The sequence below is a fragment of the Panthera tigris genome, chromosome E1, assembly GCF_018350195.1.
Source record: "Panthera tigris isolate Pti1 chromosome E1, P.tigris_Pti1_mat1.1, whole genome shotgun sequence".
Lineage (NCBI taxonomy): Eukaryota > Metazoa > Chordata > Mammalia > Carnivora > Felidae > Panthera > Panthera tigris.
Genome location: NC_056673.1, coordinates 60,949,224 through 60,966,178, shown reverse-complemented (window position 1 = coordinate 60,966,178; position 16,955 = coordinate 60,949,224). Strand labels below are relative to the sequence as shown.

General features: G+C 53.7%; 1 protein-coding gene across 1 annotated transcript in view; it reads right to left on the bottom strand.

Moving 5' to 3' along the window:
• TBCD (tubulin folding cofactor D) overlaps positions 1-16,955 on the bottom strand; it is a 158,686-nt gene that overhangs the window by 66,778 nt on the left and 74,953 nt on the right. The window contains exon 14 of the mRNA XM_042967304.1: positions 1,000-1,156. Within this exon, the coding sequence (XP_042823238.1) occupies positions 1,000-1,156 (157 nt within the window). The remainder of the gene's footprint in view (positions 1-999; positions 1,157-16,955) is intronic.

The following is a 16,955-nucleotide window of genomic DNA, read 5'->3' as shown; positions in this document are numbered from 1 at the left end:
GCTAGTAAAAGCTGTCAGGTAAGGATTTTGTGCATGACTAACACTGAGGCCCTCCCTGGCCACTTAAGCCACAAGAAGTAGAGACCAGACATTCTTCAAATGAAAGGAACTGATTTCAGTCCAAAAAACAGAGTAACAAATCAGAGTACAAAAATTAAATTAAAAACTCACTCTACTGGGAACAACACTTGTTTTGCACTTTTCCCAAGCAACAAAATATCAGAGCCTAAAAGTGGGGCATGACGTCACAGGTGTCCAGATGGCCTGGTTGGGGGGCGGAGGGGGTGGGGGTGGGGGCAGGGTGGGCTCGGCTGGGCTCTCACGACCAAGTCAGAGGGCCAATAGCCCGGAAGTGCCACAGTCCAGGGAGCGTTCTGGTGGGGCCACAAGCCTGCTGGCCTCCATTCTTTCACTAGGAAACCAGAGAAATCTATTTTTCTACCTCACAAACCTGTCCTGAAGAGTGTTGATTTTCGTTTCAAAGGTACTGAGGATGCTGGTAAGTGTTGCCTCAGGTGAATTTCAAGCGCAAGTCCATAAAAACTAGAAACTCAAGGCGGTACAAAACACAGCCTCCTCAACAAAAGCAGCTTCCTTCTCCAGCTCTCCTGAGCATTTCCAGGAACTCTGGCCAAGGTGACAGAATTTCTCACAGCACAGACACTCAGACAGACAAACCGCCTGACCGACTCACGTGCTCCCCACCTGCACTTCTTTCACACCGATCCCCTTCATCTAAGGATCTGCTAGCCAGAGGCCAAAGCCTCTAGAACATTCCTCCTAAACACTTCCGGCTTGAACTGTTTACCCACAAAAAAGGAATTCCACTCTAGCTGTTTCTTTTCTACAGACCACCCTTAAAGTCATATTATCTGCTCATTAATACCTATTTCTTGTGGGAAAGGGGCCATGTCAGCTGCTTCCCACGCACACTGCTGTCGGGAGGACGTGATCCCGGGGACAACCTCAGGGCGCATCCGACCCCGCTGCGGACTTTACCTGGAGATGGCGGCCACGAAGGGCTGCAGCTCCCGGGGCTCATAGGCACGTGCGAAGGCCCAGCACACGTAGCAGGCGGCGTCCCTGACGTTGGTACCTACACTGCAGGAGCCCCGCTTCTCCTCATAGGTCAGCGCCTTCAGGATCACGGGAACAACTGGGCACAGGAAACAAAGACTGTGAGCACGGGGCCAGGGGGCGGCACGCGCGGCTTTTCGGCAGCAGCACGCCTGCCGGCTCCCCAGCCCAACCTAAAGCCACCTGGTCAGAAAGCACGTGTTTAGAAGGAAGATAGAAGTCGGTGGACACGTTTTTTAAAAAGCTGCCCCCAAATGACAGGAAGAGATGAAAGTGGGTACCGGAAGGCATGGAGATGCCTGGGGTCTGCTGGCCACAGGGACCACAGACATGAGACCACCTCACCTTCGGGCCAGAAGGTAGCGCCCGACATCCCACCCTGGGGAGGAGAACCTGGGGCGCAGGGAGCCTTAAGTCGCTCAGTTTCAGAATCAAGAACCAGGATGACAAAGGAAACCAAGCCCAGGGTTACTTCTGTGTTAATTTTAGGGACAACCAAGATACGTTTAATTATCTAAAATATCTGCACTGTACAAAGTAATCTGAAGTACATAACAGATTATCCTTCTGGTTCCATTTGAAAATGAGTAATTTAATAATACTGCTCATGTGATTTTTGATGTAAAATATGAGAGAATTTTAAGATACATGGTAAGAGTATTAGAATGTTTAAAGGAGCTAAAATTTTAGCATCTTTATCTGTTAAATTTACCAGATTCATGTATTTCAAGTACTTGGGGAAGAGTTCACTTATTAAGACACGTAAACTATTTAAACAGAAAATAAAGTACTATATGTTATAGTCACGTACAGGGCTTTAAAAAATATGAGAATCTGATTGTTATAAATGAACTAATTTTTTATAAGCCTCTTAGGGGCACCTAGGTGGCTCAGTGGGTTAAGCATCTGATTCTTGATTTCAGCTCAGGTCATGATCCCGGGGTTGTGGGATGGAGCCCCATGTCAGGCTCTACGCTGAACGTGGAGCCTGCTTAGGATTCTCTTCTCTCTCCCTCCCTCTGCCCCCTCCCTACTCTCGTGCCCCCTACTAAAAAAACAAAAACAAAAACAAAACTCTTAAACAGGAAAATATGATAGAAAAAAACTAAAAAAATGTTTAATTTGCAATTCAGACGATATAAGTTTTTTTTAGAAGTCGCTATAAATGCGATTTTCGAAAGATACTCTGAAAGTCCCAATTTACTAATCTAAAACCAACAACGATGCTGCCATAAAGCATGCGGACAGCTCACCCTGGTGTTTAGAAAGTATGAAAAGTGGAAACAAGTGAACATCTGTTCTCAGAGAAGACGGAGTGACCATGTGTCCCCGCCCCCAGCACTGGTGGCGCTCGGGCAGAACCGCTTCCCAGCGCCTGACGCCTGACGCCAGAGGACGGGCAGGGGAAGGCCAGAGGCCACGGCCCACACCCTTGAGGGACACATCAGCTGCAGGTTGCCGTGGGGAGCGCGCCCGCGGCCAGGGCCTCCCGCGCTCCAGCAGCCTGACACCCCCGGCCGCACGGCGCGGACACGGCAGCTTCCCACACCGGGCAGGTGTCCGCCGCAGACAAGCACCACGCGTTTGCCCAACACAGGAACGGCCGACCAGGACGACGACGACGATCAACCACTGACACAACAAAGAACAAAGCTAAAAGCCAGCACACCAAGTGACCGGAAGGCAGGACAAGAGGGGCCAGCCTCAGCCCCCCGTGCATGTGTGTGCCAGGGCCGCCCCAGGACGCGAGCGCCCGTCACGAGCACCTCACCGTGCACTTCACACCCTCTGGTCTGTTTAGCCAGACGAGCACCGTTACATGCACGCGGTCTGAGGAAACATTCCAGGTAGGATTCAAGAAAAATGAAGCAGCAATTACCCAAATGTGCAACTATCATCCTAGAAATTATCTTCCAGGAAAACATACCTAGAAATAGCCTTGGGCAAAAAAAAAAAAAAATCAAAAGAAACAACAGAAGGACTGTGAATATCAAACACAAATCTCCCCTCTGCCTTTTTGCATCTAAGGACTTTGATTCCATATAAATAGCAACAAAAAGTAGATTTGATTGTGTACAATTTTTAAAAAAAATTTTGTTTAACTTTTTATTTATTTTTGAGACAGAGAGACAGAGCATGAACGGGGGAGGGTCAGAGAGAGAGGGAGACACAGAATCCATAGCAGGCTCCAGGCTCTGAACTGACAGCACAGAGCCCGACGCAGGGCTCGAACTCACGGACCACGAGATCATGACCTGAGCCGAAGTCGGACGCTTAACCGACTGAGCCACCCAGGTGCCCCTTTGTACAATTTTTATATACATATGATTATTTTTAATCAGATTGTAAAATGTTAAGATAAATTTACTTAAAGTTACGTAAGCAGACTCCAAAATAAGTTATCAAAACATAGAAAGCTCAAAGACACGGTGCTCTAGGTCACACATTTCCTCCCAGGATGGGACCAAGCCAGGCGCCTCCACCCACCGTCCCATGGAGCACAGGGTGTTCCGGGGCACCCACGCCCAGCACACGGAGGAAACCGCAGCTGGGACGGGCCTCCCCTCCTCTGTGCATGCCGAGGACCCCAAACCTTGGAGCCCACCCTCTTGCCAAGTTCTCGTTTCCTCAACTGAGCAGCAGCAGGACGCCCTTCCTGGGACATGCCCCACATGCCACAGCGTCTGAAACTGGGCCAGAGGCCACACACACCATTTTCTGGGGCACAGTTTACAGCACGGTGGTCACCCCAGGGTCACCCACCCTTGCCTCCCCATCGAGCTAAGGCCTGCTCTCCCCACCACTGCCACCCCTCACCCCAGCTTCTTCTCGCCCAGCCCCTCCGTCACTGCCGCACCGCCCCTGGCTCTCAGGGCGGGTCTGTCCGACGACTCCCACCCAAGTGGCTCCTGGGGTTCCCTCTCGAGAGGCCCCAAGCACCCCCACACATTGCATCTCTCCAGGCCACACCACAGTGCTGCAGCGGCCCTGGAGCCTTCTCCATGCCAGGCAAACTTCGCTGGGCGGGAGCCTCTGAAGGTGACAACGGTCTGCCTTCGTCATCCAGCACACCAGAAACTAAGCTCCATTTTCCGGAAGAACACCTATCAGTCCTCGTGAATGTCTAATGAGACCTCCAGTAAGACTCACAGGGCAGATACAAATGCCACAGCAAGCGAGAAGGCGCCATCATAGCTGCTGTACATGAAGGGGTTAAATCTAAGTGGTGATTTTTTACTTTTTGTCTGAACTTGAACTAAACCAACTCTGCAATGCTTCAGACTGGTCATCAGCAGTTCTACTGGAAATTCCACACCACCTGGAACTACTCCTCATCTTCCAGTGTCGTTCATATTCACTTTCCACACTCACAGGACAGCCCATTCGCAGCCCAATGGATGTCACAACTAATAGGCTATGGCACCTTTAGGAGGAAAGCATCATATAAACACAGTATCACTGCTACGCCAGGGCCCCTAAGACCGTTACTGTAACTCAGCTGCTCAGACAGCTCTGGGTAAGATCGTTCAGCAATTCTATAGCCTGAGGGGAATCTGGATGCTAACTGCTGAGTCCCAATTTATCGGTCCACTGGACAAAATCAATTTCAAGACAGACAACCATGAGTGACAGCGGCCAGTGCTGCGGATGTCGACTTCAGGCAGGCATCACACCCACCACCAACCACACTGAGAATGCTCAGTGCAACCGGTGAGAGGCCTGCTTCCATATGTACACAGCCCCCACCCCAGGCCTACTCGCCCTTGAGGTCACTCCCATCATACCCGCAGAACCGGACTCCGGGTCAGGGAACCCAGTGGTCTGTTCCCAAGAGGGAGACGGTTTTCCAAAGTGTTGCTTTGTTGGCCAGTGAAGTCAGTCAGCCATGAGGAAAAGGACACAAAAATTGCTGGTTTGTATTCCACTAACGGACCTCCACCACCACTCACACACAGACCTTGCCACAGTCTGACCAACATTTATTGTTGGGCAAATTGACAGCCTAGTGGGTCCAACCTTTGTCCATGTGGCCCACTGTCTCCAGGAGTGGAAAAAGGTCAGCCTCTGAGCACTAGCCTGCAGGCTGAGCCCTTCAGGACAAGGACACCAGACCAGTGGGGAACACCGGCCATGGTGACCCCCGGACACACACCCTGACTTTATCCCCAGCACCCACGCATGCCCATGTGCTGGGTCTGACAACGGGCAGGCGCTAGTCTTCGTCCTCCCACAGAAACAGGTCAGAGAAGGAGAGGCCCACGCCGCCCACCAGCCACACCCACCCACATGGCCGCCTGGCCAAGCTCCACCCAAGTCCTTGGCACAAATGCCCTCGATGTCTTGAACCTGTCATTTTCCTCGGAGGCCTCTGATGACCCCTCCGCTGACACCGGCAACAGACATCAGCAGCTGACCCTCCAGGGCAGGTGAAGAAGTGGCTGCCTGGACCGACACAGGCCTCACTACTGGACAGGGTCCCAGAGAAGACAGTGGGGATGCTCCCCTCACGGGCGCCACAAGGGAATCCGACTTACAGAAAGTAAAGCAGCTCAGAGGAGGAAAAGGGACACGGTGGATTTAACAAGAAAACTGAAACTTGGGCCTGTCAGCTCTGATTCACGCCATGTCGACAGCAACCTGAGGGGGAAAGGGGCTGGCGGGACCACCGCGGCCACCAGGCCTGGCCCTCTCCAGCCTCTGCTGTAGGAGGGCCTGGAGGACGAGACACAGCAGCCGTGCAGGCCACCGGGAACGACCACAAAGCCTGGGGTGGGGGGTAGTACCTATGGAGTAGAAACAGCTGTTAACCCCAAACCTGTATAAGAAGTCATTATCAGAGAAACACTTCAAAAACTAACGACTCTTTCCAGATTCAACAGGTTTAAAATAAGGAAACTCTTCACTAGCTTTGAACAAAAACCTTTCTCATGGTTCCAATTACACACTGCAAATGCATGTCAAATATATAAGATTCCCCAGAGGGCTTCCTTTTGGCAACCCAGAGTCCAGAAATGTAATTTAAATACCCTTCTCTCTAGACAGCATGTCATTTGTCTAACGCCAAGTGCCTAAGGACAAAGCAGCCTCCAGGTGAAAGAAATGACTTAACCCCCAGAGTGCCACAGCTCCGCCACCCAGCTTGCGAGGTGTGCACCCAGGGGCGGGAGGGACCCGGGCATTCTTTGCAGAGGTAGAAACAGTTAGTCCATAAAAGAAACCATGATACAGCCAGCATAGAAGCTATGTCTTTTGGTAAGTCACCAATTATTCTAATTTAAAGAACAAAGTTGTCACTGAAGGCATTCACGGTATGGATGGAGTCTCCAGGAGGCACTGGGACAACACACCCCCCTCCCCGCCCCCGCCCGGTGGTGTGGGGCTGCACCTCCAGGGACGCGGGGGCGGAGTCACCCAGGATGCCCCAGAGCACACAACAGGGCTGCACGTGGAGCCACACTCAGACCCAGGGACAGCACTGGCTTCCCAGGAGCGGGTGTGGCCACCACCACAGAACTGCCATTTCAGTCACCAGTACAAATAGCCATCATACCTCCCTCAAAAATGTGGCCCAACTTGCTCAGGGAAAAAAAAAAAAGAAAAAACAGTGTTGAATTTGCTAGGGGGCAAGAGGAAATGATGGACAGAATATCTAGTTCCATAGACATTTTCGTTTCCAGTTCCCATAGGACATTTTGAAAAGTGTCCCAAAGCTGGCCTGCAGGCAGCAGTGGCCACTCCAGACAGAGGAGAAGTACAGGCTTCTGTGCTGGCCTTCCCTTAGAGGGTGAGGGACCCCACCAACACTGGGAGACCTGTATCATCCCGAGCTGCTGGGGTGGGCCTCTGGCCCGTGCAGCACCTGGACCCACTGTCCCCTGCCCCAGTGGACTCCCTTTCCACGGAGAAGTCGCACAGCCATGAAGGCCCTTAAAACCCTCCCAAGCGCCTTCCCTATGGACAAGACCCCGCCTACCACTGCCCTCGGTGCTGTGGCCGAGAGCCAAGGTGCGTGTGAGTTCCCACCATACGTGTTTTTTAAATCAGAATAATTCGTGACTACCAAAAGAGGTAGCTTCTGCACTGGTTGTATCATGGTTTATTTTTGGACTAATGTTTCTACCTCTGCAGGTTCACAGTCCAGGCTGGGTGGACACCACTACTACAACACACATCAGCCACAAGAGAAATGGATCGCAGGAGAGAGGGAAGGAGCCACGGTCATACCTGGGGGCAAGGACTCCTGAAACGCCTAATGTGACTACAAAGCAAGACTGAGGCAAAGGACAAGTGGCATCTACCCTTCCACTGGACATGGCCCCTTGGTGTCGAGGGCAGCTCCCACCACACCACCTGCCCGACTCGCAGAGCTGGGCTCACCCTCCACATCATTCAGCGGCTTCCCCTGAGAACAGGGACAGTAAGTCAGTGAAAACCACTTACCATATCAAACAGCCAGAGATTCAGATTAAATCTAGGTGGCAGGTAATAAAGAATCTGGGGTTGGGGGGGGGGGGGGGGCGGTACCGGGGCTGCTCTCCAGGACACTGACAGCCCAGGTCTGTACTGTCCCCAAACCATCCAAACCACCTGCAGAATCGTTCCTCAGAAAGTGGGGGTAATGACTTGTCTCAAAATCTGAAAACATTAAAACAAAATACTCTCTCAACTCCCTGAATGCCTCTTTATCTGCTCCATCAGAATCAAGTTGCATAATGTAACACCGTATGTCAACTATATTCCTATAATCACAAAAATAAATAAACTGCAAGAAGTGGATGTACCCCATGACCCAGCGAGTGCACTCTTCAGCATTTATCCGAGATGTGAAGACTTCCCTGCACACAGACGCGCACGGCACCTTGCTCACGATACCAGCCCCGGAAACCATGCTCGTGTCCTTCAGCACGTGAATGTTTCACCACCGGGCACGGCCTGCCGAGGACTACCACGCACCAGGGGACAGGAACAGACCGGCGATACTCGCCACACCTGATGCACCTCAGGAAATCCTGCCTAAGAAAGCCAACCTCACACGAGGCAGACGGCGGGCTCCCTGTGGGCGACACCGCCGAGCCGACACGCTATGGAAGTGCGGCATCTGGCGGCTCCGGGGGTGGCGGCGGGCACGGCAGTTCTGCCCGTGACGCCACAGCCGGGCTCAGGGAGGCACCGGGACACCAAACATGCCTGGGGAACGTATGAAATGCCCACACACGGCGACGCCAGAATTTCACGCACAGAATTGAGGGGACTTGAGAGCAGCACGGCGCCTTCCAGCAGAAAGGCCTCGGTGCCCATCTCCCACAAATCACGAGAGCCCCGACAAGGCAGCAGCAAGGGGGCAGGCCCAGGCATGTGTTTTAGCCTAAGTTCAAGCTGGAAGGGAACCATGGGGTGAGAGGGCGGAGGCAAGAATAGGGAGCCACGAAAGGGAGCCACGCTCTTCACGTGTGGACCTGTGTTCCTCAAGACACGCACACAACACACAGGACCCACCAACCAATACAAGTCACCAAAGAAACCCAAAGGGTGAGAGAGCTCAAAATGTTTCTAAGATGAAACCGTAAAACGGCTGAAAGAAAAGGCCAGCAAATGTGGCCTACTCCCAGGCCGGGGAACCAATTTCCAACAGTGCAAGAAATCCGAAGGGAGTGACGGAGGATGTCGTGAAGTGTCGTGATCTCAGCACACCAACACACCAAAGCAAGTAGCAAACGTGAGTGAGTGTGCTGCGACGGCACTTACACGTGGAGAGCCCACACACACCCAAAACTAGGAACACCCCAACTCAGCAGAAAACACGGTGAGCACACCCGATGACCAACAGGAATCCCAACACGCGTACTGACACAGCGGGTGGGGGTCGCAGGCAGAGCACCTACAGGCTGACCCTTGAACTGGCAAGTCGGCTGCGGGGCCTTTGTCCCTGAGGACATGATGCAGGCACCACTCTGTGTGCAAAGCCCTTCATGTGGACTCAGGATGTGACCAAGTAGTGGGGGCCGCCCCCCACTTGGTGCCTCCTGGCAGGTGTCCCCAAGGTGTCCTGAGCACCTGCACTGGTGCAACCACTGTTTGTAACAACAGAAATAAACCCCTGGTGATGGGAATGGAGGGTTGAACCACAACGGAGACAACACGCTGCCATCCAAAATATGCCGTCGCCACAGGAGAACACTTGGAAGCCCAGCCAAACACCGTACTGTGACTCCAATCCTGATGACGATCGGGACTCTCTGCGCCAGGCCCTTCTCCACCTAATGGGAGGTCAGGACACTGCATCCGCCACAAGACACAGAGTGACAGCCCCTAGTGAGTCCGTGACTGGACTGCAAGCATCACACTGAAGGACCACAGCTTGCTCAGGGCCCCTATGAGCCCAAATACCAACAGTGCTGACTTCTAGCCCTTGGGTAGAGGCAGGCACTAGGGAGGTATGGCCATGACCGAGAAAACACCATGAAGACTGGATCCCTGACATCCTTTAGGGCCATGGGCCTCTCATCACCTGTGCACCTCTTTCTTCCCCCTGTGGTCCCCTGGTTGCCAGGAGGCTTGACAAAGTGGCTGCAGAGTAAATGCCACTTGGATCACTGCGGTGGTTCCCATGAGGCAGGGCAAGAGGGTGCACCTTCCATGGGAACACCTACCTAGACTGTCATGAACATCTGCTTGCTTCCAAAGAACTCCTCAAGTAACCCCGGGCTCAACATGGCCTAGATTCTACCATCGTGACGTTGAAAATACAAACTTTCTAGACTTAACTGAAGACATCAGAAGAGTAGTTTTGTTTTGTTAATTTTTTTAGTGTTTATTTTTTTTTGAAAGCACGAGTAGGGGAGGGGCTGAGAGAGAGGGAGACACAGAATCCAAAACAGGCTCCAGGCTCCGGGCTGTCAGCACAGAGCCCGACACAGGGCTCGAACCCACGAACCGTGAGACCATGACCTGAGCTGAAGTTGGATGCTTAACTGACTGAGCCCCCCAGGCGCCCCAGAAGGGTGCTTTTTTTGTTTGTTTGTTTAAAGAATTTTCAGGGGCGCCTGGGTGGCTCAGTCGGTTGAGCGTCCGACTTCAGCTAAGGTCACGATCTCGCGGTCCATGAGTTCGAGCCCCGCGTCGGGCTCTGGGCTGATGGCTCAGAGCCTGGAGCCTGCTTCCGATTCTGTGTCTCCCTCTCTCTCTCTGTTCCTCCCCCGTTCATGCTCTGTCTCTCTCTCTCTATCTCAAAAATAAATAAACGTTAAAAAAAAAAAAATTTTTTTTTTTAAAAAAGAATTTTCAAATGTCACTTTTTAAGGACTGTACTGTAAAATAACCTAAATGTCTTTTTCCTATTTTAATAAATAATCCCTTGTTTTTCTTTTTAAAAACTTCAACTGAAATACACCAAGACATTCAGACAGAACATAAGCAAAAACCCCTCTTTGCTTCTGCACACTGACCCTGAGAGTTCCCACCAGTCGGGCCCCACCAGTGGCACAGCCTGGCCACTTCCCCCAGCAGGGAGTTGTGAGAGAGGGGACCAGGGCTGCCCGCCAACACACACAGAGGCTTCAGTGCCCAGGGCCCAGAGTACGCAGAACTGTGCCCAGTGGCCTTCTGGTGCCAGGCTGCGCCTCCCCACACATCCTCCCCACCCTCCACCACAGCCACCTCCCACTTGCCCTCTGAGGTTCACACTAGAAGGACGTGTCACGTGCTGAGGGGGTCCCCAGTTGCAGGCTGGGTGAGTCTGTGCCATCCAAGCCCAGTAGGGTCCAGAGGTCTCGCACGGGTGGGCCCAGCCTTCTCCCCAGATTGGGTGCGATTTCAGAGCAGGGCGCTGCGCACCCTATAACCTCAGGGTCAGAAAACATCACCTTTAGGAGCACAGCTTTCTATGCTGACTGGGCTGCCTGCACTCCTCTCTCCCTACAAAGACCACGTGTCATTCTTCAACTTCACACCACCAGCAGGTTCTCAGGCAGCAGTCCTGGCTCCGGCGACGAGAACCACCTCTGACGCTCCAGAATGTAGAGCACGGCTGCTCAGGCCCCTCCTGGAGACACTGGTCTAGGAGGACAGATCGCACTATGGCAAGAAGTCTGGCTCACCAGGTAGCCCTCCACCTCCTAACATCAGTCTGGGATGTTAGTGGCTCACATCCACCACTGGCAGAACCTTCCAGAGCCTTAATACCCATAACTTTGAGTTAAACCACCTAAAGTCAAAAACACATATATGGAATCTGCACTCAGATTATTAACAGTAAAATAAATAAGAACCAGAAACGAGCCTTATTCTTTATAATGCAGAGATCCTTTAAGACACACCAAAGAGGGGTGCCTGGGTGGCTCAGTCGGTTGAGCGGCCGACTTCGGCTCAGGTCACGATCTCGCGGTCCGTGAGTTCGAGCCCCGCGTCAGGCTCTGTGCTGACAGCTCGGAGCCCGGAGCCTGTTTCGGATTCTGTGTCTCCCTCTCTCTCCGACCCTCCCCCATTCATGCTCTGTCTCCCTGCCTCAAAAATAAACGTTAAAAAAATTTTAAGAAAAAAAGATACATCAAAGACTAACCTGGCAGTTGGGAAGGTGTTAGTACCAATTGCAGTCTTCACACCTGCACACATCCACGTACAAACGTGAATACAGGTGATACCATCTCTGAGTCACGATGTCACTCTGGGCCCAGTGTGCATACAAGCAACAAGACCCTCCAGTCCAACAGAACCGTGGCTGGGACCCCGACACCGGTGCGGGCACCCTGGGTTTTCTAGCTCCCCACCAAGAGAGGTCCCTCTTTGCTCAGGGCCCACTTGTAGCCATCTTTTTAAGGCTTCACGTCTCTGGTTAGCATTTAGACCCAGCACCTGCCCAAGAGCCCAATCCTCGGGTGTCTCAAGAACGACAGGTGACCATCCCACAGCTGTCTGCAGCCCTGGGGCCCCGTTCTCTGATCCCAGGCCCCTGCATGTGCACACGCCCGGCCTCTCCCCACACACTCTGCTGTCAGTGCGCCATCATGTCCGTCCTGGAGGGACCACACCCAGCTCCACAAGTTCCAAATTAGGGAACTGTGAGCTCTACCAAGGAAGCATTTCTCACAAAGCAACTGGATGACCTGAGGATTTCGATTTCTAAATGCCAAGAATACGTGAGACAGCACAACACCTGAGAGCAAAAGTAAGGGTGCCCAAGACCACCACGGCCACATCCACAACCATGAGAAGAGCGTCCACAACTGCCCTGTTGATGGGGCTGCGGCCGTCATGAGGAGGAGATGTCCGTGCATCATTTAGAGCTTAGAGTCTAAACATTGAAGGCCCACATGTCCAAAGGCCATGGGCAGAAAAAGGGTTCAGTGTAAAGGCTGGAAATCCAAAGAAGAGGACGCCACATCCTACTGGCCTGAGGCGCCGTGTTCTACTTCAGAGAAGCTGAGAGCGCCCTGCTGAGAGGCGCTAACATCCCCAATTTGCCATAACTGAGGACTCCGGCTCCCGTTCTGACCACCCCCTGGGGCCTAGCAGTGGCCTTCCTCCCAGCGCAGGCTGTGCGCCAGCCCCCCAGGGCTCCGCAGGAGCTCCCACCTCCCACACCGGGCCTCACCCCCTTGACAGCCGGCTGTGGTCATCGCCAAAGCACAGCACGACAGACTTGCACGCCGTGCAGATGAACAGGGTAACCTACGGGCTGGCCCTCTTGGCCAAGTGGTGAGGCCGGCTCAGAATAAAGAAACTACTTCCACAGTACTGGCTGTCCGGCCGCAGGGAACACGAGCACTACAGGGACGAGTCCGGTGACGGGAGGGCCTCCCGGAAGAGCAGGGAAATACTCTTCCACCAGGCCCTGCTCCCCCTGCACCAGCCCAACCGCCCCAGAAACGGGAGGACTTGAACCCCACACCACCACCAGCTGAGGAATAAGCAAAGAACGGTCGAAACTTCCCAGTAGCGACCAGCCAGGACCAGTGGGTTCCGGAGCCGAAGACCCGCCACACGGCCTGCAGTCCTGCTTAAGGGGACTTCAGTCAGGCCAGAACAGGAACCACTAACTGGACCCCCTCAGGAAGAGTCAAGAGGGCCATGGGCCACATCACACACACAGCGGGGAGGCCAATGCGGAAGCACAGGGCCGGGCTGCCCCGCTCACCGTACTTGGGCGTTTGCACAATTCTTAAAAGAGAGTGCCAGGCCGGGTGACAGACGCCAGCAGAGGTGTCAGCATCTCACGCGGGTGCTCGAGGGATGAGCCTCCCCTGTAGGGAACCCACGACGTCAGATGGCTTCCAGAACCCTGGAAGGGTGGGGAGGGGCAGCGGCAGTGGAAGGCCCCTCGCCCAGGTAAGAGGCGCTGGCCTCATGTTCAAGAACAGATTCATGGGAAACCGTCAGCGTGAGGAACTGTGAAAACCCCGCGTGAGGAACACGTCTGTAGGTTGAATCCTGACAGTGTGACAGTGAACTCACCTGGGAGTCGTCACCGAATGCGCACCACACGCGGCACTTTGTCAAGCAGTAAAAGGCTTGAGAGCCGCACCTCTGGAAGAGCAGTGGCGTGAAAAGGTGGATGGGGGACCCTAGTGACCTGCTGCCCCTCCTCCACCCTGCATCCCCCACCTCGGGCATCAGGAAGCACCTCTCCCCCGGATCCTTGCCAACCGTCTCTCCAGACAGGACCTGGAGTTGGCTGTGCTCAGGCAGCCGTGCGTTGTTTCCTGGAGCAGAGACGAGCCACAGGCAGCGTCCCGACCACGTGACAGGCAGTGACGGGCGAGCGCTCCCTTCTGCTGGCTCACGGATGCACCACACCATCAAAGCACACCACCTTGCGCACAGTAGGTACAAAACTGCTTTGAGTGTCTCTCTCATTCTTCCCCCAAAATTCTCCTCTGCAATTTTCTAAACCTGCTTAAGCCATTCCTCTTGGAAAGATTTCCCCAATGCTTCGCTCAAGCCTAACTGCCTTGCACATTTCCGTGTAACTGAGGACGACAGAGAGGCACCTCTTTACCTCCCTTTAAAACACACCTAACGTCTGCAATGCCTCAGCTCCCCAAATTTATCCTTACAGATAACACAGAGTCTACAGCAGTGAAGACAAACCTTCTTCCTCCCTTGCCTACAGGTCATCCAGCCGAAGGAAAATGTGACCTAGGACTTGGTCTGGACCAAGGCCAGTGCCCTGAATACTTACTTGGGGGATGCCACAAGAAGGAAAGGGGTGGACACGACCTCAGTCTGGCTCTCACCACTAGACCCTGGGCTACTGAAAATTAAGAAGATCTGGGGCGCCTGGGTGGCTCAGTTGGTTGGGTGTCCGACTTCGGCTCAGGTCACAATCTCACAGCTCGTGGGTTCGAGCCCCGCGTGGGGCTCTGTGCTGACAGCTCAGAGCCTGGAGCCTGCTTCGGATCCTGTGTCTCCCTCTCTCTCTGCCCCTCTCAAAAGTAAAGAAACATTAAAAAAAAAAAAATTCTTTTTAAGAAATTAAGATCTAGTCCCCAAATCTTTAAGTCGCCACGTTAACAAGTGTCCCAAGGAGGGATGGACATAAAGTGGGCAGCTATTTTCCGTCCGGGTAACCCTCCCCTCCCCCAGCCACACTGAGAAGCAGAAAGAGCCTCACCAGACACTCCCAGCTGCCTGTCCCTCCACAAGCGGCCGGGCCACCCCAGCCCTCCCACCGAATAAGGGTCCCAGGTCTGGAGCAGCCACCTGGACGTTCAGAAAGCTCCACAGGTGACTGGTTCCTCTGCCACAGTGCGAACCAGCTGGTTTTAGATGGCACTTGTAGAAGTTAATCTAACTCTCGGCTCACCTTGCCGCATTGAAAGTAAAACTGAAATGTCTGCTTAGAAACAATCCTCAAATAGAAAATACAACCTTCTAGTTGCATACTCCTTTTAACGTGTTCAGCCCTGAACACCCATACTTGCAGATGTCTTCTGTAAGATCAAATGCCCCGCTCCTCGAGAGTGTCCTCGAAGGCCTCACGCAGGCCGCCAGGGGGATGTGACAGCTGCACCCGCGGCCAGCCTCCCAGAAGGAAAGAGCAGGAGCCCCGACGGACCAGAGGTGGCCCTGCTCCACAGAGCAGCCAGGGGCCCGCGGCACACATTTCCGCTGAGTCAGGGCTGTCCGTGAGTAGCTGTCACCTTGTCAGCAGCAGGTGATGAGCTGAGCCGCAGCGCCTGGAGCGACACCACCGAACAGCCACACTGTCCCCACACAGCCCTGGTTTATTAAATTCACACAGCAGAACGCCAACAGTACCCAGGGGAAGCTGTCACACGGAAGAAGTCACGGGTACGAAGCCCCTAGGTGGGAGATGCTCCCCCACCGAGGTCACCGACACCGCATCCTGGCACCCAGGTTCAGGGGCACACCCACCTCTCGTGTCAGAGCCCAGGGACTCAGCGACCACACAGACCCCACGAAACGGACAAAGGGATGTGTTTACCACAGCACCACCCAAGTGTGTGAAGGCCACAGCAGAAGGAGGTCCCTGAGGTGGACAGACTGCACCCTCAGGAGGGAGCCTAGGCACCTGTCAGGGCCTTCAAAGCCAGTGGCATCTCCCAGCTCCGGGCTGCCACACTGGGGTGTTAGCTTCCCAATGAGACCGGCCCAGCCTGAACCCAGATTCTGTGTTAAAACTATTTCTTTTCAGGGGCACGTGGGTGGCTTAGTCGGTTGAACGTCGGACTTTTGATTTCAGCTCAGGTCATGACCTCATGGTTCACGAATTCGAGCCCCACATTGGGCTCTGTGCTGACATCGCGGAGCCTGTTTGGGATTCTCTCTCTTTCTCTCCCTCTGCCCCTCCCCCACTCACTCTCTCTCTCTCAAAATAAATGAAACTTTTTTTTTTAATTTTTTTTTTTTAACGTTTATTTATTTTTGAGACGGAGAGAGACAGAGCATGAACGGGGGAGGGTCAGAGAGAGGGAGACACAGAATCTGAAACAGGCTCCAGGCTCTGAGCCGTCAGCACAGAGCCCGACGCGGGGCTCGAACTCACGGACCGCGAGATCATGACCCGAGCCGAAGTCGGCCGCTTAACCGACTGAGCCACCCAGGCACCCCTGAAACATTTTTTTAAAAAGCTATTTCTTTTCAAGCAATCTAAGTAATTGTTCTCTGCAAATTAAACACTGTCGTGACCAAAAACAACAACACTGTCATGACCGACTAACAATCCTCCTTCTCAATGAGAGGTAAAAAAGGCTCCTCCTCCCTCTGCTGCCTGGCTATCAGCACAGGGACAACCGCCCATCTGTCCACCTGTCCCTTTGCCAAAGGCCGCAGGGGGCACGGGGGAGGGGACATGAGCACTGCACTGGCAGATGAAACGCCCACAGCTGATGACACAGTGGCCCTAGTACATCAACTTGAAAGAAGCAAAAACAAGCATTCAGGAGAATTAAAGGCTTAACCCGGAAGTCAGAGACCAGTTCTGCCGCTGAGTCACAGACCGAGGTTCCCAGCCACAGAGCCCAGACCTCCAAGGGCCCCAAGATGCCTACGGCACAGCATTTCTGAGCTGGTGGACCTACCGGGCCGAGAGCCCTCTGCCCTGACACACAGATGTACACAGCCAGAAAGAAGGCACACTGCCCAAGGTCACATGGCCAGCACTGGGGAGAAGGACGAATGTGAAGGCCATCAGAGTTTTGGTCAACGGCAAGCCTGCCACCGTCTTGAACTGAGCTGCCAGAAGCGTTCTCTCTTTCTGTCTCAATCCCCACCGTGGGCAGCAGGGCCAGGTGGACGTGGACAGCACCCTTCCAATGCCACTGCCTGGAGGTCAACAGCCACCTCCCCTGTGACCTCCCCTCCCCATGACCCCACCCCACCAGTTCCCCTCCCTGTGACCTGCCCCTGCTCCCGTGACC